The following is a 27,796-nucleotide window of genomic DNA, read 5'->3' on the forward strand; positions in this document are numbered from 1 at the left end:
CAGGCTAGAATAAAGGTTTTTAGAATGGCCTTCCCAAAGTCCTGACTTAAACGTGTGGACAATGCTGAAGAAACAAGTCCATGTCAGAGAACCAACAAATTTAGCTGAACTTTACCAATTTTGTCAAGAGGAGTGGTCAAAAGTTCAACCAGAAGCTTGCCAGAAGCTTGTGGAAGACTACCAAAAAGCTTTATTACAGTGAAACTTGCCAAGGGACATGTAACCAAATATTAACATTGCTGTATGTATACTTTTGACCCAGCAGATTTGGTCACATTTTCAGTGGACCCATAATAAATTCCTAAAAGAACCAAACTTCATGAATGTTTTTTTTTGTGACCAACAAGTATGTGCTCCAATCACTCTATCACAAAAGAAATAAGAGTTGTAGAAATTATTGGAAACTCAAGACAGCCATGACATTATGTTCTTTACAAGTGTATGTAAACTTTTGACCACGACTGTATATTTACTTATAAATAAGTAAAAGTTATTGAAAAGCTTTTTAGAAGTGTTTGACAGGCTTTCCATAGACATTTTAAGGCTAAATGTCTCTTTTTGCTAGCTCAGAAAGATCAACAGGTTGTCAATAAAGACTCTGGTTGAGGTCATTTTAAAAGTCCATACTTCAAGCTCTTCAAAACTGGACAAACAAAGAAAATTATGTCCATAAAACTTACATTAGATACAAAATAAATTACCGTTAAAATTCCAAATGAAAAAAAATGCATTAAAAACAAATGCAGTAGCTTGACGCTAATTTACATTGGATTTGCCATAGGGAGCTAATAGTTAGCATTGACAATTTTATAGGGCAAATTCAACACCTCGTAATAGGACAATCAAATACAGAACTAAGATGTACATTAAAATCAAACAGATAATAATGTTATAAGTATAATACTTACAGGCAAACATTTTGCAGTGCTCAACAGACACCAAGATTGACACATTCCGATAAATGGCAGTAGACTACTTCCTGACTACGGCAACATACTTAGGACCAACTGAATGCATACTTGCAAATGAGACACAGAAGTGCAAAAATACAAACTATAACAACTAGATAGCACACTAAAAGCCTGATAGTAATATTTTCCAGATGTTTTCTACCATAAGAACATAAGAACAGTAGAATTGTAACAAAACACTATTAATGCACTAGATTACTTAAATGGCTTTAAAAGTGTGCTTGTTGACCATATGGGCTCATTTTAGGACATTTAAAGTGTTAGTGAATTTATAAAGGTTAGACAAAATTCAAAAGTTGGAAAGAGGCATTCAAACGCTGAGCGGCTGTAGATGGAGGCCAAGATGGCCGTTATGTGAGCACAACAACACCTTCTTGTTCCTGTTAGAAGACACGGATTCTGTGGCCTAGACAAACAAACAGGCAAGCGCTTTCCTCCTACATGGAGTCAGTCACAAATGTGCGTCACTGAACACTTGCGTCTTTATTTCGGGCAGGAATTTTTTTTTATTTGGGAACGTAGGCAGATGTCAAAAATGAACTGGCTTATGTTCACTTGGATGATGGTCACGTCTAACGTCTTGAGCCCTACTGTCTTAAAGAACAAAAATAAAAATATCCTATGCATCTACGGTATATTTGCATTTAATGATATACATGAATGATTTTGATGTATTTGTAGGGCTGGGCAATGAAGCAAAAAAATGATCACGATTCATTTTTTCGTATCATTCGATCTCGATTAATATAAAAAATTTTTTTTTTATCAAAGATTATACACTGTACTTTTGCAGCCCTACTGTTTATTATTGCTGCATTTTAAAACAGACATTTCTGCCATGTTTGATAAAGGTAACATATGCTAACAGCTGACAACTGTCCTTTTGTTCATACCAGAGGTGTGGACTAGAGTCACATGACTTGGACTCGAGTCAGACTCGAGTTATGAATATGATGACTTTAGACTCGATTTGACAAAATGTAAAGAGACTTGCAACTCGACTTAGACTTTAACATCAATGACTTGTGACTTCACTTGGACTTGAGCCTTTTGACTTGACAAGACTTGCTACTTTCCCCAAAACCCATAGATTAAAAAGTTGTTCAGGAGCGCTCTGTATATTTCATTGTGTACATGTGTGTCCGTCATGTGTGCGGAACAACATCCAATCAAATTAGATCCGCGTTTTTTCATCCGACAGCATTCAGCCAATCAAATTGCAGGACAATCAACGAAGAAGAGCTGTCAAACAACGCGCCAGTGAGCAAAAATGACACCAAAGATAGTTTCGTTCGGGTATAAAAACTACGATGTGGTCAACAAAAAACGAATTGCAGTATGCAATACATGCGGTTCGAAGATTACAGACGGAGACGCAACAACTTCCAACTTCGTTCGATATTTGAAGATGCACAAAGAACGGTAAGTTTTGAATGTAAGCTAACGTTTATTGGCTAAGTAACGCAACTTTTTTGCTGATGGAAAAGTGCTAAATTGTTGCATATAATAAACGTGCAGAAGGAAGAAAGTACACATCTCCCTTTGCCTCGTAAGTTAAAGTGCTGGTATGATTGCACACAGTCCTATTACTCAAGTAGTTAGCAATAACATGTATTTACGCATGGAAAATTGGACCAAAAAAAGCTAACATTAGTGTATTTATGTATGAAATATTACACAAAATATGAATACATAACTTTTAGAATGGAAATAGACAGGAATCTATTGGAACTAATGGCAAGACTTTGTATCTTTATTATATATCCATGCTCTTGTCCTTGAATGTGATGTATCACCAATAACCCATCAGATACTAAAGCCAAAAAACAGCCTACTACTAGCAAAAATTTGTAAAAAAAAAAAAAAAAAAAAAGTCTATGAAGAGATTTTTTACAAATTCAACGTTATGGTCAGTTTTTTCATGTATTCATTTTTCAAGCACCTATTTGGTATACATGTATTTATCCGCCACACGTGGAAGGCCGGTCCCTGAAAATAATGCCGACATTAAACCGGTCCCTGGTGCAAAAAAGGTTGGGGACCCCTGGTTAAAAGGACTTGAAAGGACTCGAAACTCAAAATGCAGGACTTGGAATTGACTTGAGACTTTCCAGTCTTGACTTTGGACTTGACTCGGGACTTGCCTGTCTTGACTCGGGACTTGACTCGATACTTGAGGGCAAAGACTTGAGACTTACTTATGACTTGCAAAACAATGACTTGGTCCCACCTCTGGTTCATACCTATGATTGACCGTTTAATAGGGGTGCAACAGTACAGGTAACCTATGCTACGGTCCGTACCTCGGTTTAAGGCCACGGTTTCCCTTCTTTTATAGTATGTTTTGGAGAGGTGGTAAAGAAAACTACTTTTTTTCCTCTCAAAGTTTTTTTGTTATTTGCTTGTCATCACAAACTTAATTCTTCAGCAGTAGACAAAGTACCATTGGTGTTGTAAATATCACAAGATTTTTATTCTAAGTTAACAGTTACGAAACAACACTTTCAAATCGTAATTTATTATTTGTATTCTTTAATGACTTGTATGTACATCAGCGCTTCTCACCAGTGCTTTGGCAAACGACAAGCGGTGAAACAGATTGTGGAGTTTTTTTAAATCTCAAATTCAGTATTTTATGTTAAAAAAAAAACAAAAAAACCATTAAAGAGCAGTTTGAATATGAAGTACTGTAAAATAATGTGTACCAACACATATAACAGGATTATTTCAGGAAGAAAATGTTTGTATCCATAAACCCAAAAATGATTTGAACAAAAAGTGTCTAGAACCGTATTTTTCGGACCATAGGGCGCACCGGATTATAAGGCGCACTGCCGATGAGCAGGTCTCGTCAGGTCTATTTTCATACAAAACGCGAACCGGATTTAGGGCGCATGAAAGGGGTCATATTTGTATTTATTTTTTTAAATGTAAAACACTTCCTTGTGGTCTACATAACATGTAATGGTGGTTCGTTGGTCAAAATGTTGCATAGATTATGTTTTACAGATCATCTTCAAGCCGCTTTCTGACAGTCGCATCAGGATGCGCCATTTTGTGGGCGGTCTTATTTACGTGGCTCACCTCCGGCAGCGTCTTCTCCCCGTCATGTTTGTTGTAGCGGTGTAGTGTCAAAAGATGCAGCTGACTGTTTTAATGACATTCAGACTTTACTTAAATCATCCGTGGCTCACTAGTGCAACAATGCTGGAAATGTGTCCTGTGAAAAACCGTCCCACCGGAACTCTCTAATAACTAAAGTTCCTTGGGTGAATAATGTAAACTCACTACACCGGTATGTTTTAGCGCTTTCACCGCAAGTTTACTGACAGATATAAGTAAGAACTTTACACTACTTCATATTAGAAATGGCAACACCGAAGGATGAATGTCACATGACAAGAAGACAGAGAACAAAAGAAGCTTATCGACTACGGTGTCGGCACCGACTACAAAAGCGAACGCGCGCAAATTATATTAAGCACTTTTGCTTCCCTACTGTTTACTACGGCGTTATCTTCTAACAGACATTTCCGCCATGTTTGATCGAGAAAATATGCGAGCAGCTGATCACCGTGATTGAACTCAAATTAATTGCGATCATCGATCAAGATCATATGATCGCTCCGCCTTATGTATTTCAAAACCTAAAAACTGATAAAAATAACATTCGGTTATCACCTGTGCAAAGCATATCACCTGTGTAATACATTCCTCACAGGCACTCATCGAGGGTGGTCGCTCCCTTTCCCTCTCCCTTATCTCTCCTGCTCGCTTCTTTGTTTTGTCTTTTCTTAACTTTCTTGTTGCCTCTTATTGCACTGTTCTCCAAATCTAAACAATGGAATTGATAACTGGCCTCTTAACAAAATTGACAAGATCTTGGGTTTGGGGGCTCTTGACGGAGCGGTTGTTGCTGGACACACGACGGACTATTGGGAGAAGGAGTGCCGCGTGCCTGGCAACCCTTTCAGTCGAGGACGTGGAGATATCCACTCATTCCAAATTATGACAACTGGACATCCGCTGATTGGAGTAAGTGTTGCTCTGGTTTGTCGACAAATTGGAAGATGCTGGCAGCCCTCAAAGTACCCTAAAGCTGCCACAAATGATTGGAGGATGCGGGGAGAACTGTGGACACTCTTGTGATTTGGATAACATTGGACCGTCTGCCCTGCAGGACGAATTTGAGGACCAGTCATAGACAATTTAGAGTGAAAAGCAAATGTTATTTTCACTCAAAACAAATCATTCTAACTTGGATTGTTTCCCTGGCTTCGAGACTCTCCCGAAGGACGGTGCGGCGAAGACACAACAAACTCCCTTCTTGTCTCTCATGGACACACACCTGTTGTTGTTGACTTTGGACTGACTGGCGGTTGCGAGAGCACAAAGGTCACGGAACAGAGACACGCTGCAGGCTTACACACACACATGCATCCACAAAAAGTATACGCCACAAACACATTCCCCACCACCCATCCCACGCCTTCGAGCTTCACCCCACGTGGTATCACGGACGAAGCAGCGCCCGTAGTGACTGGCAGCTTCGGGCCGGATGCCCGTCCCCTCATCCCTCATTGCAAGTCTCGCGTTGTATGTTGTAATATGTATATGTGCTTTGCTATGGAATTTTTTTTCCACTCCAGACTGTGATTGATTTTTTTTTTTACTCATCCTCCTCCAGCGTCTATTTTTTCCCCACCTTTTACGGGGCGCCTTGTGGCGACCCATCAGCGTTCCTGTTCTGTAACCCTGTACAGCATTTGTCTAATCGGGTTTGTGCTGAAAACGTTTTGTTATACTTGTGCAATGATAATAAAGATCCATCCATCCATTTTGCTAATAAAACAGAAGCAAACATTTAATTTATTTGTGTATCGTAAATTCTGGACTATAAGCCGTTACATTTTTCCTAAGCTTTGAACTCTGTGGCTGATAAAACAGTGTGGCTAATTTATGGATATTTCTTCGCTGACGGCCATAATACAAATAGTTTTCATAAAACACATGCAAACGCATAAAGTGGTGTATTATTATTTGTGCTAAGTTTGCTCACTGCAGGTGCTACTGGGTGAATGACTACAGTAGGGGTCCCTAAACTACGGCCCGCGGGAAGTCCCAAGTTAAAAAAATTAAATATTAATTTTATTTTTTTTAATTATTATTATTTTTTTAATCTGTCCTTTCTAATCCATTTTCTACCGCTTGTTACTGTTGGTGTCTCCTAGCCGCTCAGGCAAATCATATTGTCTAAAAATGCATTTTCCCATCGATAACGTGACATAATCGCGCTCGGACGAGATATATATATATATATATATATATATATATATATATATATATATATATATATATATATATATATACAGCCTGGCCAAAAAATTTTAACCCAAATGCGGCCCCGAGTCAAAAAGTTTGGGGACCCCTGGACTACAGCGTTTCCTGCTGTTTAAATGCTTTGAACCGGACGTGCAAGTGCTTTTCCGTCTTCTAATCCAGTGTTTTTCAACCACTGTGCCGCGGCACACTAGTGTGCCGTGAGATACAGTCTGGTGTGCCGTGGGAGATGATCTAATTTCACCTATTTGGGTTCAAAATATTTTTGGCAAACCGGTAATTATAGTCTGCAAATGATGTGTTGTTGTTGAGTGTCGGTGCTGTCTAGAGCTCGGCAGAGTAACCGTGTAATACTCTTCCATATCAGTAAGTGGCAGCAGGTAGCTAATTGCTTTGTAGATGTCGGAAACAGCGAGAGGCAGTGTGGAGGTAAAAAGGTATCTAATGCTTAAACCAAAAATACACAAAAGGTAAGTGCCCCTAAGAAAAGGCATTGAAGCTTAGGGAAGGCTATGCAGAATGAAACTAAAACTGAACTGGCTGCAAAGTAAACAAAAAAAGAATGCTGGACGACAGCAAAGACTTACTGTGGAGCAAAGACGGCGTCCGCAAAGTACATCCGAACATGACATGACAATCAACAATGTCCCCACAAAGAAGGATAAAACAACTGAAATCTTCTTGATTGCTAAAACAAAGTAGATGCGGGAAATATCGCTCAAAGGAAGACATGAAACTGCTACAGGAAAATACCAAAAAAAAGAGAAAAAGCCACCAAAATAGGAGCGCAAGACAAGAACTAAAACACTACACACAGGAAAACCGCAATGAAGTCCAAATAAGTCACGGTGTGATGTGACAGGTGGTGACAGTACACCTAATTTGAGACAAGAGCTATATTGATGCATGCTTGGTTATGCTTTAAAGTCGTATCCAACAATTGCGACGACGACTTTTTACTGTGAACTGAGTTTCGTTTTTTACTGATTTCTGCTGGTGGTGTGCCTCCAGATTTTTTCAACGCAAAAAATGTGCCTTGGCTCAAAAAAGGTTGACAAACACTGTTCTAATCGTCCATAGCGTTCCAGCTTGTGTGGATTCTTCATTTATCACTCCAAGCAATGTTTGTAAGTTTTACAATATAACTAAAACAATTCTTACTAACTAAACTGTCTGATGTGTGATGTCTGTTGGAGTGTTTTCATGCATATTTGTACGCGCTATCATAATGTAATGAAACTAGCCGAGTGAATGAACTGGAGAGCTTAAGTAATCAGGAGGAAATGAGTATCAGGGGTGCGAGCAGGTGGCTCTGCCCCCTGACCCAAAAACCAGGCACAGCAACAAAAAGAACACAGGCGACAGCAGAGCTGCCAGATCATGACACACCACTTTCTCACCCTTCTGCGCTGCGGCGGTAACACAAAACGTTTGTGACACGAAAAAAGGTCAGTCTTTGTTTTCTTATTTTGTTTCGTTTAAAGAGAAATTATAATTATTCTTCAGTGCCTGTCTCAAGCCGCACCTTTCCCGCCCTAAGCCTGCATGTAGAATAAAGTATTCATCACACTTCCTCCTTTCTTGTTTTCCAAATGAAATCTGTAAGTGCCGATTCCTAAATAAAATATCTCAACTGTGCATGGAGAGAAGAAGATGAATATGGGTACAAAACACAGTGTGTGCGTGTGTGTGTGTGTGTGTGTGTGTGTGTGTGTGTGTGTGTGTGTGTGTGTGTGTGAGTGTGTGTGTGTGCGTGTGATGCAATCATCCTCTTCTGATTTTGGCCCCCCTCTGTGAGATTTTAAAGCCTCCCAGCCCCCATCAGCAGCTCTGCTCTGTCTTCTTACGTAACAGCAGGACTTCGCTGGTCGCCAGGTTGGCAAATGTTCCGATCGAGTGTGTGTGCGTGTGTGTGTGTGTGTCATTGTACTACACTAGTTTTGCTGATGTCATAAGCTCCTTGCCTCTTTGTGTGTGGATGGCTCTGGAGATGTCGCCGCTACAGAGAGTGTAACCTTTCATGTATTTGTATGGACATTTTCGGTTTGGTGGCAGAGGTACCAAACCATGATTACGGCATGTGATTACACCCCTAATCGCAAAAAAAATAAAAAAAATACCGTACTACACAATACTGTCCGCGACACTCACTTGCCCTCCGAGCCGTAGCTGTTCACGCTGTCCTCGATGGACTCGTGACTGGCCTGGCGGACCGTCTTGCTGGGCATCTCTACGGCCAGACCTGTCTCCGTGCTCCTCTGGATGGCGCCCTTAAGCTTCCGGCCCTCGTTATCCACTGAAAGTACAGAAAAGTCCTCTTTAACTGGGCTGACCTTGAAAAGATTTAAAAACGTCATTTTTATGCTGCTGTAAATCAAGTGAAGTTTCCGGAGGAGACAAAATATGCAGATGAAAACGCAGAGCAAAGTTTTTTCGTCAGGGATGATATTTGCTTATGGCAGTGGTTCTTAACCTGGGTTCGATCGAACCCTAGGGGTTCGGTGAGTCGGCCTCAGGGGTTCGGCGGAGGTCAAGACACACCCGACTCATCGTGTAAATACAAACTTCTCCCCATCGGCGTATTACGGATACGACAACAGCTGACTGGTAACACTTTAGTATGGGGAACATATTCACCATTAATTAGTTGCTTATTAACATGCAAATTAGTAACATATTGGCTCTTAACTAGTCATTATTAAGTACTTATTAATGCCTTATTCGGCATGGCCTTATTATAACCCTAACCCTCTAACCCTGACCCTAACCCTCTAACCCTAACCCTAACCAAATAACTCTAAATTAAGTCTTTATTACTTAGAATATGTTCCCCTAGTGTCAAAATAACTCTAAATTAAGTCTTTGTTACTTAGAATATGTTCCCCATACTGAAGTGTTACCAAAAACATACAACTTTGTCTTGAATTTGACAAAAAAAAGAAGTTATTTTTCACTAAAGAAGGGTTCGGTGAATGCGCATATGAAACTGGTGGGGTTCGGTACCTCCAACAAGGTTAAGAACCACTGGCTTATGGCCAGAATTGAATTTGGTATCTATCAAGTATCAATTTAATTTGTAATTCACACATATACAGCATGTGTTAATCTGCACCAAAATTTCACCCCATTGTTGTCGCTCAACTACTCAGCTGATTCAAAGCACATCAAAATGTTCAGTTCAGTTCAGTTTCAGTTTGTTTCGAACATACATACGATACAATGTAATTCATCATACATTTCCAGTTGTTTCATTACAGCACGTCCAAAAAGGAGTAGGAAGAAGCAGAGCTTATTTAATCCTACCCCTTTTCATACCATTGCAATTTTATCCAATTTCCTTGTTCTCTGTAACAGAACAGTGAACAAATAAATAATAAATAAATAATCTACCATAGTAAGTAAACAAATATTAAAAACTTAAATAATCTTTTTTTCAATAAAAAGAAAAAAAGAAAAAAAAAGGGTTTCAAGATGTTCATCATAATTCTTGTTCTGTGTACTTTGTGAACACTTGTAGTTTTGAGCAGTCTCTTAAACTGAATCATATTGGTGCTTTGTTTCATTTCTTTGCTTAATCCATTCCATAATTTAATTCCACATACTGATATGCTAAAGGTCTTAAGTGTTGTACAAGCATACAATTGTTTAAAATTAGATGTTCCTCTAATAATTCTCTTCTTTTGTTGAGAATAAGTGTTGTACATTCTTGGATATCAGGTTATAGTTTGCTTTGTACATCATTTTAGCTGTTTGCAAATGCACCAAATCGTTGAATTTCAATAATTGTGATTTAATAAATAAAGGGTTTATATGTTCTATATATCCAACATGATGTATTATTCCAATTGATCTTTTTTGTAACACATTTAATGAATGAAGGGCACATTTGTAGTTGTTTCCCCATATTTCTACACAATAACTCAGATATGGTAACACTAGCGAGCAGTAGAGAATATTAAGTGATTTTTGGTCTGGAACATGTTTTGCTTTAATCATTATTAACGTGTTTCTTGCTACTTTATGTTGTATATTTTTTACATGAGATTTTCAATCCATTTAATTCATCTATTATTACACCTAAAAATGTGTTTTCTATTACCCTTTCAATATCTACTCCATCTATTTGTATTTGTGCTTGACTTTCTCTATGTTCAGCTTTATGGGGACTTCCTGGACACCAATCAGTGTTTTCCATAAATGCATTGGAATGCCACAAATAAATGTAGACTCCCACAAATAGACTGACTGATACCTGTGCACCTTCACTCACAAACACATTATAATGGGATTGTTGGGAACGGTTCACAAAATCCAAGGTTCGGATCTTATTACATTTTTGTGACACGGTTTTCACTTCGGTTCAGTACAGTGTAAATTGTTGTTCAATGGTCCACTATGACCAATTATGTTGTGGTTCTTAGAGGGGAGCTATGATGAAATGTGTCTTTTACGACTTAATAATGTTGATACAATGTTAGATACTTGTGTTAAACGATGCTAAAGTATTAAATCATGAGGTTCATGCATTGAATGTTAGCTTGCACGCAGTTTTTGACGCCTCTGTTCACATGGTTTTGCAGTCTGGCTACGTTGTGACATCACAGCGAGGTGGACGTATTCATTTAGACAATAAGTAAAGTGCTTAGTCGGAGTGGTAGGAGCTTCTCCCCTTTTACTTTAGGCTATAAGAAAGCAAGAACATAGGTAGGATAAAGTATTATTTTAATCTAATCTTGGCTTGACTAATAACACAGATGCTAAAAGCAGTTGTTTTTTATGCAGGTGTACCTACTCTTGTGGCCGGGTGTATATACTGTTAACAAAGTTTATTTTTTATTGCGTTTGGGGAAAAAAAAATAGCGGTGACGACTTCAACAAATGTATATATTTAAACAGTGTACATTTTCAAAATATAAATGATGATACTTTTGGAGAGGGTGGGCGTGGTTTCATTTGCAATCTGGGAACTGCTCAACAAAACGAATATCTTGCAGACTGACTCTAAAAAAACGAGTCATAAAAGTGACTGTGGAACCAAGTTTACACCAACGCATATCCATTACGTATTATTTAGAGCAGTGTTTAGATCCACCAAAAAAGATCTGTTTCTCAGCTGTGGTTCGTATGGGCCGCAGCAGTCTTTAGTTGTACTACACGTTTCCTCTACTTTTGGCAGTAATGACAAAAACAAACAAACTAAAGGCATAGTGAAATGTCTTAAGTGCAAAAATTATGACTAACATGGTGAAGCTGTATTTTTAATTGCACTTTAATTTTATTGACACATTGATTATTTATTTAAGTTAAAGTAACAATGATTGTCACACACACACTAGGTGTGGCAAAATTTGTCCTCTGCATTTGACCCATCACCCTTGGTGAGGGGAGCAGTGGGCAGCAGGGGTGCTGCACACGGGAATCATTTTTGGTGATTTAACCCCCAATTCCAACCCTTGATGCTGAGTGCTAAGCAGGGAGGTAATGGTCCCATTTTTATAGTCTTTGGTATGACTCGGCCGGGGTTTGAACTCACAACCGACCGATCTCAGGGCGGACACTCTAACCACTAGGCCACTGAGTAGGTTTAGTTTATGTATTTCAGCTAGAGATGTCCGATAAATGCGTTAAAATGTAATATCTGAAATTATTGGTATCGGTTTTTTTATTATCGGTATCGTTTTTTTTTGTTTTTTTATTAAATCAACATGAAAAACACAAGATACACTTACAATTAGTGCACCAACCCAAAAAACCTCCCTCCCCCATTTACACTCATTCACACAAAAGGGTTGTTTCTTTCTGTTATTAATATTCTGGTTCCTACATTATATATCAATATATATGTCAGGACTTGATCTTGGGTGTTTGCTTTACCAGGATGCAACGGAAAGTTGGCACGGGCGAGACGGGAATTAAGGTACATGGCGGGTTTTAATATATCAATTTAATATATCAAAAAAAAGGGATAAATGAAAGCGTGCACAGTGGCGGATAATAAACTATGAAACCAAAAGACTATAGCAAAAAGTACAAATGAAAAGCACGCACAGTGGCGGAGAATAAACTATGAAAAACAAAAAGATTATAAACATGGAACAAAAACTTACTTGGCTTGGTCAAAAAAGGAGCAGCGTGAACATGGACATGAAACAATGGACAGAGCATAAATGTGGTGTGAGGTCGTCAGAAAGACAAACTGAAAAACACTGAACTTAAATACTATGGACATGATTAGTGAAAGCAGGTGCGTGACTCAAAACGTGAAACAGGTGCGTGACGTGACAGGCGAAAACCAATGGTTGCTATGGTGACCAGACAAGGGAGTGAAAAAGACAGAAACTAAACAAAACATGACTTAAAACAAAACATGATAATACAGACATGACAGAGCCCCTCCCTTAAGGACAGATACCAGATGTCCAAGAAAAAACTTGACAAAAGTCATGGGAGGGCGGGAGGGGGACATGGCGGTGGGTCGCCAGCCCAAGTGGCCCCGAATCCACCGAGGCAAAGTCAAGTGGCGGCGGCGAGTGGAACGCCGCTGCAGCAGGCGAGGCGGGCGCCCAGGGATTGGCCACATTCGTGGCCGACTGGGAGGTGGGCGCACTTGGCGTGGCGGGCGACCAGGTAGCGGCCATATCCGTAGCCGACGAGGAGGCAGGCGCGTCGTCAACTTGGCAGGCGTGGCAGCTCGGCGTGGCAAGTCAGGCGGCGAAGCTCGGCGTGACGCGTCCAGCGGCGAAGCTCGGCGTGACGCGTCCAGCGGCGAAGCTCGGCGTGGGTCTTGGTCTTGGTGTGGGTCTTGGCATGGCGGGTCTTGGTCTTGGTCTCGGTGTGGGTCTTGGTCTTGGCATGGCGAGTCTTGGTCTTGGCATGGCGTGTCTTGGTCTTGGCATGGCGTGTCTTGGTCTTGGCATGGCGTGTCTTGGTCTTGGTCTTGGCTTAGCGGGTCTTGGTCTTGGTCTTGGTTTGGCGGGTCTTGGTCTTGGTCTTGGCTTGGCGTGTCTTGGTCTTGGCATGGCGTGTCTTGGTCTTGGCATGGCGTGTCTTGGTCTTGGCATGGCGTGTCTTGGTCTTGGCATGGCGTGTCTTGGTCTTGGCATGGCGTGTCTTGGTCTTGGCATGGCGTGTCTTGGTCTTGGCATGGTGTGTCTTGGTCTTGGCATGGCGGGTCTTGGTCTTGACGTCAAGCTGCGACTGGCGGCACTTGACGTCGAGCTGCGACTGGCGGCACTTGACGTCGAGCTGCGACTGGCGGCACTTGACGTCGAGCTGCGACTGGCGGCACTTGACGTCGAGCTGCGACTGGCGGCACTTGACGTCGAGCTGCGACTGGCGGCACTTGACGTCGAGCTGCGACTGGCGGCACTTGACGTCGAGCTGCGACTGGCGGCACTTGACGTCGTGGGGCTGCGACTGGCGGCACTTGACGTCGTGGAGCTGCGACTGGCGGCACTTGGCGTCGTGGAGCTGGTACCGGAGCTTGGCGTGGTGGGTCTTGGCGTAGTGGAGCTGGTGCGGCGACAGGTGCTAGCCGTGGAGTAGCTACAGGTGCTAGCCGTGGAGCAGCTACAGGTGCAGGTGGAGGTGGCCTAGCTGGGGGTTGCGGCTTGGCATGGTGAAAGACCGGTGGTGGTGGCCGTGCTGGAGGCTGTGGCTTGGCAGGTCGGAAGACTGGTGGTGGCGGCCGTGCTGGAGGCTGTGGCTTGGCATGGTGATGCCGAGCCACCCCACCAACACAGCTCCCGACCCCAGCCCCCCCCTCAAGGGGCGGATACCAGACGCGCTCCCTGCGGTCTGGAACTCTCTGTAGGGGTGGGCGGAGCAGGGCAGAAACTTCCCCATTAAATTGTCCAAATTGTTTTGTTTTTTTATCCCCCACCTGGGGTTGTGTGGGCGGAAAAAAAGAAAAAAATTGTGACGGGGGCGGGACTTGAGTCTTGGGGGGCGGGGCATGAGTCTTGGGACATGGCTTGGACTGATTAGACCTGATCTCTAAAAACATGTTTTGATAATGATTTATCAAAGTCATGCCATTAGTGTCTTTTGTTGGAGGCGGGTGTTCAAAAGAAAAAGAGTTGAAAAAAAAATCCTGGGCTGTGATGTCATCCTGGGGAAGCCGGGCAGACTGCTGCTTGCTTCCGCCCGGAGGGGGCGGGGCTTGTGGGAGCGGCGTGTCCTGCTGGCTCGCGGAAGTCTTTCCTGGCGTCCCTCGCCTTTGGCGGCGCTTCCGTGGCTGAGGTGACGTACCGATCGGCACCAACTTGCCTCCATTCCCCCACATCATCCCCCTGCGCTCCCTGGGGGAAAAGCGCAGCGTCTCTGCCTCCATGGCGCGCAGCACCTCCCAAGAAGCCTCATCCAAATTGTCCAAATCGGCCAACTTACGTGCGGAAAAGCGGGTCTGCTGACGACCTACTGTCAGGACTTGATCTTGGGTGTTTGCTTTACCAGGATGCAACGGAAAGTTGGCACGGGCGAGACGGGAATTAAGGTACATGGCGGGTTTTAATATATCAATTTAATATATCAAAAAAAAGGGATAAATGAAAGCGCGCACAGTGGCGGATAATAAACTATGAAACCAAAAGACTATAGCAAAAAGTACAAATGAAAAGCACGCACAGTGGCGGAGAATAAACTATGAAAAACAAAAAGATTATAAACATGGAACAAAAACTTACTTGGCTTGGACAAAAAAGGAGCAGCGTGAACATGGCCATGAAACAATGGACAGAGCATAAATGTGGTGTGAGGTCGTCAGAAAGACAAACTGAAAAACACTGAACTTAAATACTATGGACATGATTAGTGAAAGCAGGTGCGTGACTCAAAACGTGAAACAGGTGCGTGACGTGACAGGCGAAAACCAATGGTTGCTATGGTGACCAGACAAGGGAGTGAAAAAGACAGAAACTAAACAAAACATGACTTAAAACAAAACATGATAATACAGACATGACAATATATCAATACAGTCTGCAGGGATACAGTCCGTAAGCACACATGATTGTGCATGCTCCTGGTCCACTAATAGTACTAACCTTTAACATTTAATTTGACTAATTTTCATTAATGACTTGTTTCTATGTAACTGTTTTTATATTGCTTTACTTTCTTTTTTATTCAAGAAAATGTTTTAAATTTATTTATCTTATTTTATTTTATAAATTTTTTTTAAAAGTACCTTATCTTCACCATACCTGGTTGTCCAAATTAGGCATACTAATGTGTTAATTCCCCAACTGTATATGTCGGTTGATATCGGTATCGGTTGATATCGGTATCGGTAATTAAAGAGTTGGACAATATCGGAATATCGGATATCGGCAAAAAGCCATTATCGGACATCCCTAATTTCAGCACATTATTGTATAAGTTCCCGTAGTTTTTTCGAGTCTCTTCTTTTTTTTTCTAACTAGCCTGACCTAAGCTTAAGGCTTATGTGTTTTTGTGATTAACACATGGTTTAATATCATTTGACAAGGTTGAAAACGGTAAGACGGTTAGATTTAATTATTGATTATGATTAAAATCAAGAGTAAGATTACAAATTCAGTGTTAATATTTGAGTGGGTCTCAGGCCCCTCTGTAGTGGAAAAGTTGGGCCCCGAGGTCAAAAAGGTTCTTAACCTATGCCACAAGGAAATTATTTAAACATACATTAAAATCATAATAGGTCCCAATTTAGTCATCTGCAAGTAAATAATTTTATAAAATAAAACTTAAAAATGAGAAGGATTGGTTTATACATTGGCCCTGACAGTGTTTGCTTAGAAAAGTTTTGTCCCTTAAAAAAATACCCTCTAAAAAACATATAAAAATAAATTAATAAATACATTCTTCCGAAGATAACAATGGCCCGCTTTGATTGACACTGTCAAAGAGCTATTGGTTTGCCCATATTTTTAACATTGTACTGTATCCTATTACCAACTTTTTCTCATATTTTGGTACCATTATTTAGCAACGTGAGAGGACCAATCAATAAAAAAATGTGTTATCTTTGCTGCATCAATTTCATGTCCAGTGAGTGTATTAGCTGTGCATTCAAAGTAATCTGCAAAGCAAAATTAAATTGAAAAATCAGATGGTTTGGGTTTATGGCGGCACCCACCATCAAGGACGAGGTGGTGATGAGAAATCACTTTACAAAGTCAAGCACCAGAACACTCTTCTGGGAGCCCTCATTCATCTTGTAGGAACGTGCATCGCAGAAGTCGATACACTGTGGTCATTCACATGAAAAGTGAAGATGTGTGCATCTGTGTGTGTGTGTGTGTGTGTTTGTGTGTGTGTGTGTGTGTGTGTGTGTGTGTGTGTGTGTGTGTGTGTGTGTGTGTGTGTGTGTGTGTGTGTGTGTGTGTGTGTGTGTGTGTGTGTGTGTGTGAGCAAGGAGAAGGAAACTGTCATGCCCTAAAAACAAGGTCACTCAAACACACACATCTCCTGCTGGAGCACTGCATTATGAGCCAGACCACCGTACATGCACTAACACACACATGCACACAGATGCACACACATGCTCCTGGCATAAACACTCAAAGCGGTTGTTTAGGGCCACAAACACTAGGGGAGTTACATGATTAAAAAGGCACGTTTAAATTAATTGAGATGTTTATATTTCAAAGAATACTAATAACTAGCGGTATTTGGAGAGTTCAATCTGGGTTAGCAACCTATAAAATCATATCCTAGTAATATTAAAAACCAAAATGGGGCCCAAAATATCATTTACAACATGGCGTGGCGCAGTGGAAGAATGGCCGTGCGCGACCCGAGGGTCCCTGGTTCAATCCCCACCTAGTACCAACCTCGTCATGTCCGTTTGGTCCTGAGCAAGACACTTCACCCTTGCTCCTGATGGGTGCTGGTTAGCGCCTTGCATGGCAGCTCCCTCCATCAGTGTGTGAATGTGTGTGTGAATGGGTAAATGTGGAAGTAGTGTCAAAGCGCTTTGAGTACCTTGAAGGTAGAAAAGCGCTATACAAGTACAACCCATTTATCATTTAAATGTGTCCTCTGCATTTGACCCATCCCCTTGTTCACCCCCTAGGAGGTGTGGGGAGCAGTGGGCAGCAGTGGTGGCCGCGCCCGGGAATTATTTTTGCTTATTTAACCCCCAATTCCAACCCTTAATGCTGAGTGCAGATTGTGCTTCCCTTTTTTTTTTTTTTTTACACATTTCTTATTCAAGTTTTTTTGTTGTTTGCAAAGTTTGAAATATTTAGATGTTTTATATTTAAATTACATGGAAGGCACTTTTAAAAGTTGATATTTATATTAGCTTTGCATTTTGTTAGGGGTTGTGGTTTCTTATTTACATAATACTACTTATTAGTGGTAATATTTATCAGTTCAGTTGCTTTAATAAACCTTGTTCAAATAAAGAAATTTGCAATTAGTTTATTTTTAATTAGACTTATACAAACTTTATTGATCCGAAAGGGAAATTGTTCCACACAGGAGCTCAGTTACAAAGGATGGGAAGGATAAGGATGGAAAGGATAATGCACACAATGGCACAAAAAGAGGGCAAAAACAAAAGGTATAAAGTAGACTAAAATGTACCATAGTAGCAATATAAAATATAACATATATGTAATATTTACATATTATATATACAGTATATCATTTATATATATATATATATATATATATATATATATATATATATATATATATATATATATATATATATATATATATATATGTGTATATATATATATATATATATATATATATATGTGCTGACATATTATATTATTATAATATATATTTATATAATATATTATGCAGCATACATGAGTGTCTGTTTGATATTAGCAATATTTGTCAGTCAGCCAATCACTGAGATCATGTCACACAATTACATTTTCTTCCAAATGACATCATAGCATAAATACATGCTGGAATTCAAATGTGTAAATAAATAAATAAACGTGAAGATTTCTGTTACCCACGCAGACTTGTCTGACCTAGAAGTGGTCTATTTGCATCGTACGCATGGGATGAGACACTGGCAGATTCAGGTTACTGCTTGTGCGTTTGACAGCGTCTAACATCATGTATGTGCTGATGTCATTGTGCCACATGGTCTCAGTGTATAACCACATATCAATGACATCTACAGGAATACATGTGGAACATACGGAATATATAAGTGAACTGCATTAAACCAAAGAGAAACATACCGGACAAAATGTGATGTAATTTTACACAACACCGGAAGAGCAACTCATATACTGTGCTCCATTCCTGCAGGTTTGGAATAATGAGCATGACAAAGACAAGTGGGGATGTGTCTTAAATTAAAAACTTCAGTCAGTACTCTTCAAAATGCGTAGTGTGTGAATGCTGTGTACTTTGTTCCCGAATGCAATAATTGTGTTTACTACAGGAAATGACAATTGCAATATGTATTACAAATATTTATTTGTTAAAATATTTATAACAGGCACATTTGTTAAAAAACATTTAATATTTACCTATTTTTATCATTTTAAGCCGACACGGCGCATTAATTTAAAAAACGCATCACAACGTTTTTTTCTTCATCACTGATTACTACTCACTGCATACTCTATGAGAGCCAACAAACATAATAAAACATCACTTACTGTACAATGTCTGCTGTCATTAGGATGCTGACTGATATGATGTTCATATATTCCCATTTAGATGAAGAATAGTTAAAGTTAAAATTAAAGTACCAATGATTGTCACACACACTCTGTGTGGTGAAATTATTCTCTGCATTTGACCCATCACCCTTGATCACCCCCTGGGAGGTGAGGGGAGCAGTGGGCAGCAGCGGTGGCCGCGCCCGGGAAGAAAAGAGGTGAGGGCCGGGGAAGTCCAAGCGTCTTTTGTGCTGTTCTCACCAGTTCCGGGTCCTAAATGGCTGTCAAAGTGTACCAACTTGTCGGAATACGTCCTCAGACTTCGTCTGTCCAGGTGCGATGCATGATTTATGATCTACAATAAGCTTCCAGGGAGCAAAGAAGCGAGGAAACACCTCGCCAGTCGATCATGTGGAAATTGTAGACAGGCTTGTGATCACAGCGCCGCTAAAAATAGTTTGTCTGCATTCGAGCTTATAATAAAAATATCACTGATACTTGGTTAATATTAAAATCACGAAATGTAAATGGACTATTGTTGGTGCTCTTTGAATGGTTATTATTTGATTTTATGGGCGAAATAGAGGCCCTCCTATTGGCGTCGCTGTAAGCTGACTTTTATTTGTGTTTATTTACAAGTTACAATGTATTTAAAAAAAAAATCCATCCATGTCTTTCATAATGATCGTGAACAATAAGCAAAATCCCCCCTCCCAAAAGTGCAGTTCTCCTTTAAAGACACATTGAGGCTATAAAGCAGACCTGGACAAATTAATGCCTGGGGGCTGCATGCGTCCCGTTAAGGTTTTCAATCTGGCCCGCCGAACATTCCCCCCCAAATTTTTTTGATCTTTACGATGGAAACTGTAGCTTCCATTATGATGTGCAGTGATGTTTTCAAATTACCGGAAGTCTTGAACTATACAAAGTATTTCAATGGTTGTAATCTGCACTTTTGCATGATATACTAGTTACTATGGTAAATTAATTAGTTACTATGGTAATCTATGTCACAGCAGCTCAGACAAGGCACCAAGCAGTGTGGGTGGGGAGCATTTCCACAGAGTGTTTCCAGAGCAGCCAGCCTGAAATGGGGACAGACGCATAAGGAGATTTTTACAACAAAGTTCTAAAGCTTAGTGATGTATCAGATGCATCAGATTGTAAGTGTTTATTTTTTTACCCTTTGTGTTCATATTTCGCTGTTTGTTGCATTTTTGTTGCGTTTCGTTTGATTGTAAAATATGTCGATCGAGAGGGGGTGTGACGTTCATATGTTGTCAATATTCAGTGTTTTATCGTTCATAGTTAATATTGTAAATCCCACAGTCTTTATTTTCATGTAAATTCTAGGTGTCTCATTCATTTAAAACATTTTTAAATTCCATTCCGTTTTTTCAGGCGGTCTGTTACAACGTTTTTAGCATTCAATCAGACATTATTGTGAGGTTTTGTATTAGTGTTCCTAAAAATAGATATACCGGCTCCCAGATACATGTTTTTCTCAAAATTTGGCCCCTGAGTCAAAATAATGGCCCAGGCCTAATATAAAGTGTGTTTTATTCAATTATTCGAATAATCCAAAAAATAATCGACAGATTATTCGATTTCTAAAATAATCGATAGCTGCAGCCTGCCACCCAGTGTTGCCAATTTAGCAACACCGTCACTATATTTAGCAAACATAGCCAATCTACCAACTTTTTCTGATGATTAGATCATTCTTAAACCTTGATTTTGCTTCCAAGTATTCGGTACAGCATCCCCTCCGACACCTTCTTGATCCTTTTATAGCTTTTCATATAGGTTGAGTGTGTGACGTGAAATTCTATGCTGAAATGATAAGGGGGCTTTTTTTTCGCGAGATTTAAATCAATAAGCAACCACAACTCTTGTTGACCTAACAGCTTGTTAAAGAGATGTAAAGCCGGCTCAGTGGCCTAGTGGTTAGAGTGTCCACCCTGAGATCGGTAGGTCATGTGTTCAAACCCCGGCCGAGTCATACCAAAGACTATTACAATGGGACCCATTACCTACCTGCTTGGCACTCAGCATCAAGGGTTGTTTAAATTGGTTTTATCATTTTTAATCATATTTACTTTTATATTGTTTGTATATTGGTTTTATATTTATTTATTTTTTGTTTTTATTCAGTCATTGGTGGAGCTAAGGATAATATTTGAATATTGTTTTTAATATTGTTGTGCAGCACTTTGGAAAAATTTCTGTTGTTTAAATGTGCTATACAAATAAAGTGGATTGGATTGGATTGGTTGGAATTGGGGGTTAAATCACCAAAAAGATTCCTGAGCGTGGCCACCGCTGCTGCTCACTGCTCCACTCACCTTCCAGGAGGTGGAACAAGGGGATGGGTCAAATGCAGAGGGTAATTTCACCACACCTAGTGTGTGTGTGACTATCAGTGTTACTTTAACTTTAAACATGGTGCATTTGTGGCGATTTAAAGGGGAACATTATCACCAGACCTATGTAAGCGTCAATATATACCTCGATGTTGCAGAAAAAAGACCATATATTTTTTTAACCGATTTCCGAACTCTAAATGGGTGAATTTTGGCGAATTAAACGCCTTTCTAATATTCGCTCTCGGAGCGATGACGTCACAACGTGACGTCACATCGGGAAGCAATCCGCCATTTTCTCAAACACAGAGTCAAATCAGCTCTGTTATTTTCCGTTTTTTCGACTGTTTTCCGTACCTTGGAGACATCATGCCTCGTCGGTGTGTTGTCGGAGGGTGTAACAACACGAACAGGGATGGATTCAAGTTGCACCAGTGGCCCAAACATGCGAAAGTGGCAAGAAATTGGACGTTTGTTCCGCACACTTTACCGACGAAAGCTATGCTACGACAGAGATGGCAAGAATGTGTGGATATCCTGCGACACTCAAAGCAGATGCATTTCCAACGATAAAGTCAAAGAAATCTGCCGCCAGACCCCCATTGAATCTGCCGGAGTGTGTGAGCAATTCAGGGACAAAGGACCTCGGTAGCACGGCAAGCAATGGCGGCAGTTTGTTCCCGCAGACGAGCGAGCTAAACCCCCTGGATGTCTTGGCTCACACCGTCCCTTATGCCACCGAAGATGATCAAGAGAAGAATATCGACCCTAGCTTCCCTGGCCTGCTGACATCAACTCCAAAACTGGACAGATCAGCTTTCAGGAAAAGAGCGCGGATGAGGGTATGTCTACAGAATATATTAATTGATGAAAATTGGGCTGTCTGCACTCTCAAAGTGCATGTTGTTGCCAAATGTATTTCATATGCTGTAAACCTAGTTCATAGTTGTTAGTTTCCTTTAATACCAAACAATCACATACCAATCGTTGGTTAGAAGGCGATCGCCGAATTCGTCCTCGCTTTCTCCCGTGTTGCTGGCTGTCGTGTTGTTTTCGTCGGTTTCGCTTGCATACGGTTCAAACCGATATGGCTCAATAGCTTCAGTTTCTTCTTCAATTTCGTTTTCGCTACCTGCCTCCACACTACAACCATCCGTTTCAATACATTCGTAATCTGTTGAATCACTTAAGCCGCTGAAATCCGAGTCTGAATCCGAGCTAATGTCGCTATATCTTGCTGTTCTTTCCGCCATGTTTGTTTGTATTCACTATGTGACGTCACAAGAAAATGGACGGGTGTTTATAACGATGGTTAAAATCAGGCACTTTGAAGCTTTTTTTAGGGATATTGCGTGATGGGTAAAATTTTGAAAAAAACTTAGAAAAATATAATACGCCACTGGGAACTGATTTTTAATGGTTTTAACCATTCTGAAATTGTGATAATGTTCCCCTTTAAAGGATTTTGTGCAATCAAAGTCAACATTTTCTGAACCGTATTACTGCGCATAACACATTAAGAAGAACAAGAGCAAGCATTTTGGCTCTCGCAGTTTGTGGGACACTTGCTTCGACGTCTAGTCCAAAGAGCAGGTGGGCGAGCAGTCGGAGACAGGAGTGGTGGAACATGGACATGAGTTCCTAAAACATATTATCGCTTTTTGATGACGTATTGGTCGAATGAACGCGACTCGATCGTTAACACTGCAGTCGCATTGCACACGTGTCTTATTTACAGTATATCCACATACAAAAGAGGCCTAGGTCGTATTTGAAAAAAGTCGGAATTGTTCACATTGACATTAAAAATTTGGAATTGATCTGCAATGTGAAGAAGGCCCAATTGATGTAAATGTTGATCGGAAATTGCAGAAGGCGTTCGTAGAGGCGTTACTACGTGTATCCGAACGAGTTGTATACAAATAGGAAATGGAAAATTAGGCAAATTTGGTGATTTTTTTTAGACAGCCAATAGCTACTTTACTCACTGAGGAACTGGCAACACTGCTACCACCACTTAGTCCCAATACAAGCGGACTGTAGCAACCAAAAGTGGAAATAAAGTCCTAACTCCGCAGCCAAATACAACAACAACCCTGACTGGTTTTGTGGTTTAGGCCATATCCTACCACATACATGAATACATGCAACTCATGAAACAATATATAATGAATGATATCAAGCAATATGTAGTGTGTCATATTGTAATACGTGTGCAGAAGCTAACTCCAGCTGACTGTCTAAAAGTAGACCGAGTAGTGCACGTCATGCACAGGTGTGGTGAGTCAGTGAATCAGTCAAGAAATATCCCCAAAGATCGTTGTTCCCTTTTCTGCGTAAATGTTTGAGGAAACACCTATTTTTATTTTTGCCGTCTTCACAAAGAACAAAGCCACGCTGCCACCTGCTGACAAGTGGCGCACGACTTCATCCAAAGAAGTGTTAAGACGACAGCGGGAGGGAGAGACTTGTTAGCAGTCACAGACTGTTTCTTTTTGGGAACTTTGAAAGTCTATCATCACACACACACGCACACACACACATTATTGTATTTGTTACCTCCAAAAAATGCCTACCTCTTTAGGACCACCCTTTCTAGATATATAAAGATTTGTATTTACAACATTAATAATATATACAAACTATCCAAATATAAAAAGGTAAGCTTTTAATAATTTTTTATTTATTTAATTTTTTGTTTGTAATTGGTTTTTAATCTTCAATACTTCAAGTTATTATAGTACGGTATGTCTCTATATCCAAATTTATTTACAAACCCCGTTTCCATGAGTTGGGAAATTGTGTTAGATGTAAATATAAACGGAATACAATGATTTGCAAATCCTTTTCAACACATATTCAATAGAATGCACTACAAAGACAAGATATTTGATGTTTCCGGTTCACCGTGCGTGACTGCTCGCTGACTGCTCGCTGTTTCGAAAAAGCTAAGTATCGTTCTATTTGTGTGCTTTTAAATTGTTCTGCAGCTTTCTTTATTACTTTCTCAACATATTTAGTAGTACTATTTAACTTGCAAATCACCCGATCTCTGTCTCTCCACCCCTCCCGCAGCTAGCTAGCAGCTAGCTGCTAAGCTAACGAAGCTAGCGCGGAGAAAGGCGTCGCCGGGCGCCGGTCAGAAGGAGTCTACTCCTGCACACCGTGACCAGGACTTCTCGGAAGACAGCAGGAACTTCACTCGGTGACAGAAAACACCGTGAGTATGGCTTCCTGCGCGTCTTGCACCTTACTCACGGAGAGGCTGGCTCTGCTAGAGGGCCGTGTCCGCCAGTTAGAGCAGAGTAATCTCGTAACTTTAGATGTTGCGGACACATCTGCTAGCGTTAGCTGTAGCGAGCTAACTAGCCCAGCATGTAGTAGTCCTAAGCGGCCTACAAGCTACGGTGTACCGGTTGAGACGCATAATAGATTTAGCTCTTTAGCTAGTCCTACACCCCAGTCTACCGGGCACCACACCTTAGTCATAGGGGACTCCATCACCCGAAACATAAAGCTTAGCAAACCAGCCACAATTAAGTGCATCCCGGGGGCCCGAGCACCTGACATAGAGGCTAATCTTAGGGAGCTAACTCGCAACAGGCCTAGTAAACACGTACGACAGGCTAATCGCACCACTAGTTATGCGAATATAGTTGTACACGTTGGCTCCAATGACACTAGAATGAGACAGTCAGAGATTACAAAGAGAAACATAGCCAGGACTTGTGATCTCGCTAGAAAGATGTCCAGGCATCGAGTAATTGTCTCTGGCCCCCTGCCTGCGAGAGGCAATGATGAGAGATATAGCAGATTAGTCTCGCTTAACAAGTGGCTGGCTAGCTTCTGTAGACAACAGGGACTAACGTTTATTGATAATTGGCCCTCTTTCTGGGGCAAACCAGGCTTGCTGATGAGGGACGGCCTTCACCCTAACCAGGAAGGCGCCATCATCCTGTCTAAGAATATAGACTACTGTTTAAGTCACATTTGACTAACTACACTAGAGCAAGCCCGGTCACAGGCAATTACAGAGCCTGCTAGTCCGGGTGAGGAGTCAGTTAAGCTAGAACTAGCCAGCGCCAGGCTGGATAATTCCTGTACGCATAGCAATTTTCTTAGAATAACACACAACTCACATAATGTGTTTTCTGTTGTGAATGTGTCCGGGGTAGATATGCATTCTACTGAGGTGGCAAATCATGATGCGTTTAGTCGATCGCAGCATCAAGCAAACAATCTGAAAATTCCCGTCGTATCAATTCCTAGATATGGTCGAAACTATTTAAAGTGCACTACGTATAATAAACGCAACATTATTAATATTTCTACTACGGATAATTTAAACAAAAACTCGTCAAAACAGCCCAATACTTATAATATGGGCTTTTTAAACATAAGATCATTGTCTCCCAAAACGTTATTAGTTAATGAGGTCATTAGAGACAACAATCTTAACGTCATTGGTCTTAGCGAAACCTGGCTCAAACCAGACGAATTTTTTGCGCTAAATGAGGCATCTCCTCCTAACTATACGAATGCGCATATTGCCCGTCCCCTTAAAAGGGGTGGGGGGGTCGCATTAATATACAATGAAAACTTTAACCTTACCCCTAACCTAAATAATAAATACAAATCGTTTGAGGTGCTTACTATGAGGTCTGTCGCACCGCTGCCTCTCGATATGGCTGTTATCTACCGCCCCCCAGGGCCCTACTCGGACTTTATTAATGAATTCTCAGAGTTCGTTGCTGATCTAGTGACGCACGCAGACAATATAATCATAATGGGGGACTTTAATATCCATATGAATACCCCATCGGACCCTCAGTGCGTGGCGCTCCAGACTATAATTGATAGCTGTGGTCTTACACAAATAATAAATGAACCTACGCATCGCAACGGCAATACGATAGATCTAGTGCTGGTCAGGGGTGTCACCACCTCCAAAGTTATGGTACTCCCGTATACTAAAGTAATGTCCGATCATTACCTTATAAAATTCGAAGTTCTGACTCATTGTCAACAAACTAATAATAATAATAACTGCTATAGCAGCCGCAACATTAATGCCGCCACAACGATGACTCTTGCTGACCTACTGCCTTCGGTAATGGCACCATTCCCAAATTATGTCGGCTCTATTGATAACCTCACTAACAACTTTGACAATGCCCTGCGCAAAACCATTGATAGTATAGCACCGCTAAAACAAAAAAGGGCCCCTAAAAGGCGCACCCCATGGTTTACAGAGGAAACCAGAGCTCATAAATTATCATGTAGAAAGTTGGAACGCAAATGGCGCGCGACCAAGCTTGAGGTTTTCCATCAAGCATGGAGTGATAGTTTAATATCGTATAAACGCATGCTTACCTTAGCTAAAGCTAAATATTACTCAAATCTCATCCGCCTCAACAAAAACGACCCTAAATTTTTGTTTAGTACAGTAGCATCGCTAACCCAACAAGGGACTCCTCCCAATAGCTCCACCCACTCGGCAGATGACTTTATGAATTTCTTTAATAAGAAAATTGAACTCATTAAAAAGGAGATTAAAGACAACGCATCCCAGCTACAACTGGGTTCTATGAACACAGATACAACTGTATCTACGACGGATACTGCAATACAAAATAGTCTCTCTCTTTTTGATGAAATAACATTAGAGGAACTATTACAGCGTGTAAGTGGGATAAAACAAACAACATGTTTACTTGACCCACTTCCTGGGAAACTTATCAAGGAGCTTTTTGTATTATTAGGTCCATCAGTGCTAAATATTATAAACTTATCACTTTCCTCTGGCACTGTTCCCCTAGCATTCAAGAAAGCGGTTATTCATCCTCTGCTCAAAAGACCTAACCTTGATCCTGACCTCATGGTAAACTACCGACCGGTGTCCCACCTTCCCTTTATTTCGAAAATCCTCGAAAAAATTGTCGCACAGCAGCTAAATGAACACTTAGTGTCTAACAATCTCTGTGAACCTTTTCAATCCGGTTTCAGGGCAAATCACTCTACGGAGACAGCCCTCGCAAAAATGACTAATGATCTACTGCTGACGATGGATTCTGATGCGTCATCTATGTTGCTGCTTCTTGATCTTAGCGCTGCTTTCGATACCGTCGATCATAATATTTTATTAGAGCGTATCAAAACACGTATTGGTATGTCAGACTTAGCCTTGTCGTGGTTTAACTCTTATCTTACTGACAGGATGCAATGCGTCTCCCATAATAATGTGACCTCTGACTATGTTAAGGTAACGTGCGGAGTTCCTCAGGGTTCGGTTCTTGGCCCTGCACTCTTTAGTATTTACATGCTGCCGCTAGGCGACATCATACGCAAATACGGTGTTAGCTTTCATTGCCATGCTGATGACACCCAACTCTACATGCCCCTAAGGCTGACCAACACGCCGGATTGTAGTCAGCTGGAGGCGTGTCTTAATGAAATTAAACATTGGATGTCCGCTAACTTCTTGCAACTCAACGCCAAG

At 40.9% G+C, this 27,796-nt stretch overlaps 1 protein-coding gene and 1 long non-coding RNA gene across 3 annotated transcripts in view; one reads left to right on the forward strand and one right to left on the reverse strand.

The window, feature by feature from the left end:
- Nucleotides 1–27,796, forward strand: part of LOC133578300 (uncharacterized) — a 341,666-nt gene that overhangs the window by 94,069 nt on the left and 219,801 nt on the right. The window lies entirely within an intron of this gene.
- The window catches only part of rims4 (regulating synaptic membrane exocytosis 4), a 67,253-nt gene that overhangs the window by 18,588 nt on the left and 20,869 nt on the right, over nucleotides 1–27,796 (reverse strand). For both annotated transcript variants that reach the window (XM_061932529.2, XM_061932530.2), the window contains exon 2: nucleotides 8,463–8,607. In XM_061932529.2, coding sequence (XP_061788513.1) covers nucleotides 8,463–8,607 — 145 coding nt within the window. The remainder of the gene's footprint in view (nucleotides 1–8,462; nucleotides 8,608–27,796) is intronic.

This window comes from Nerophis lumbriciformis, linkage group LG38 (genome assembly GCF_033978685.3).
Source record: "Nerophis lumbriciformis linkage group LG38, RoL_Nlum_v2.1, whole genome shotgun sequence".
Classification (NCBI taxonomy): domain Eukaryota; kingdom Metazoa; phylum Chordata; class Actinopteri; order Syngnathiformes; family Syngnathidae; genus Nerophis; species Nerophis lumbriciformis.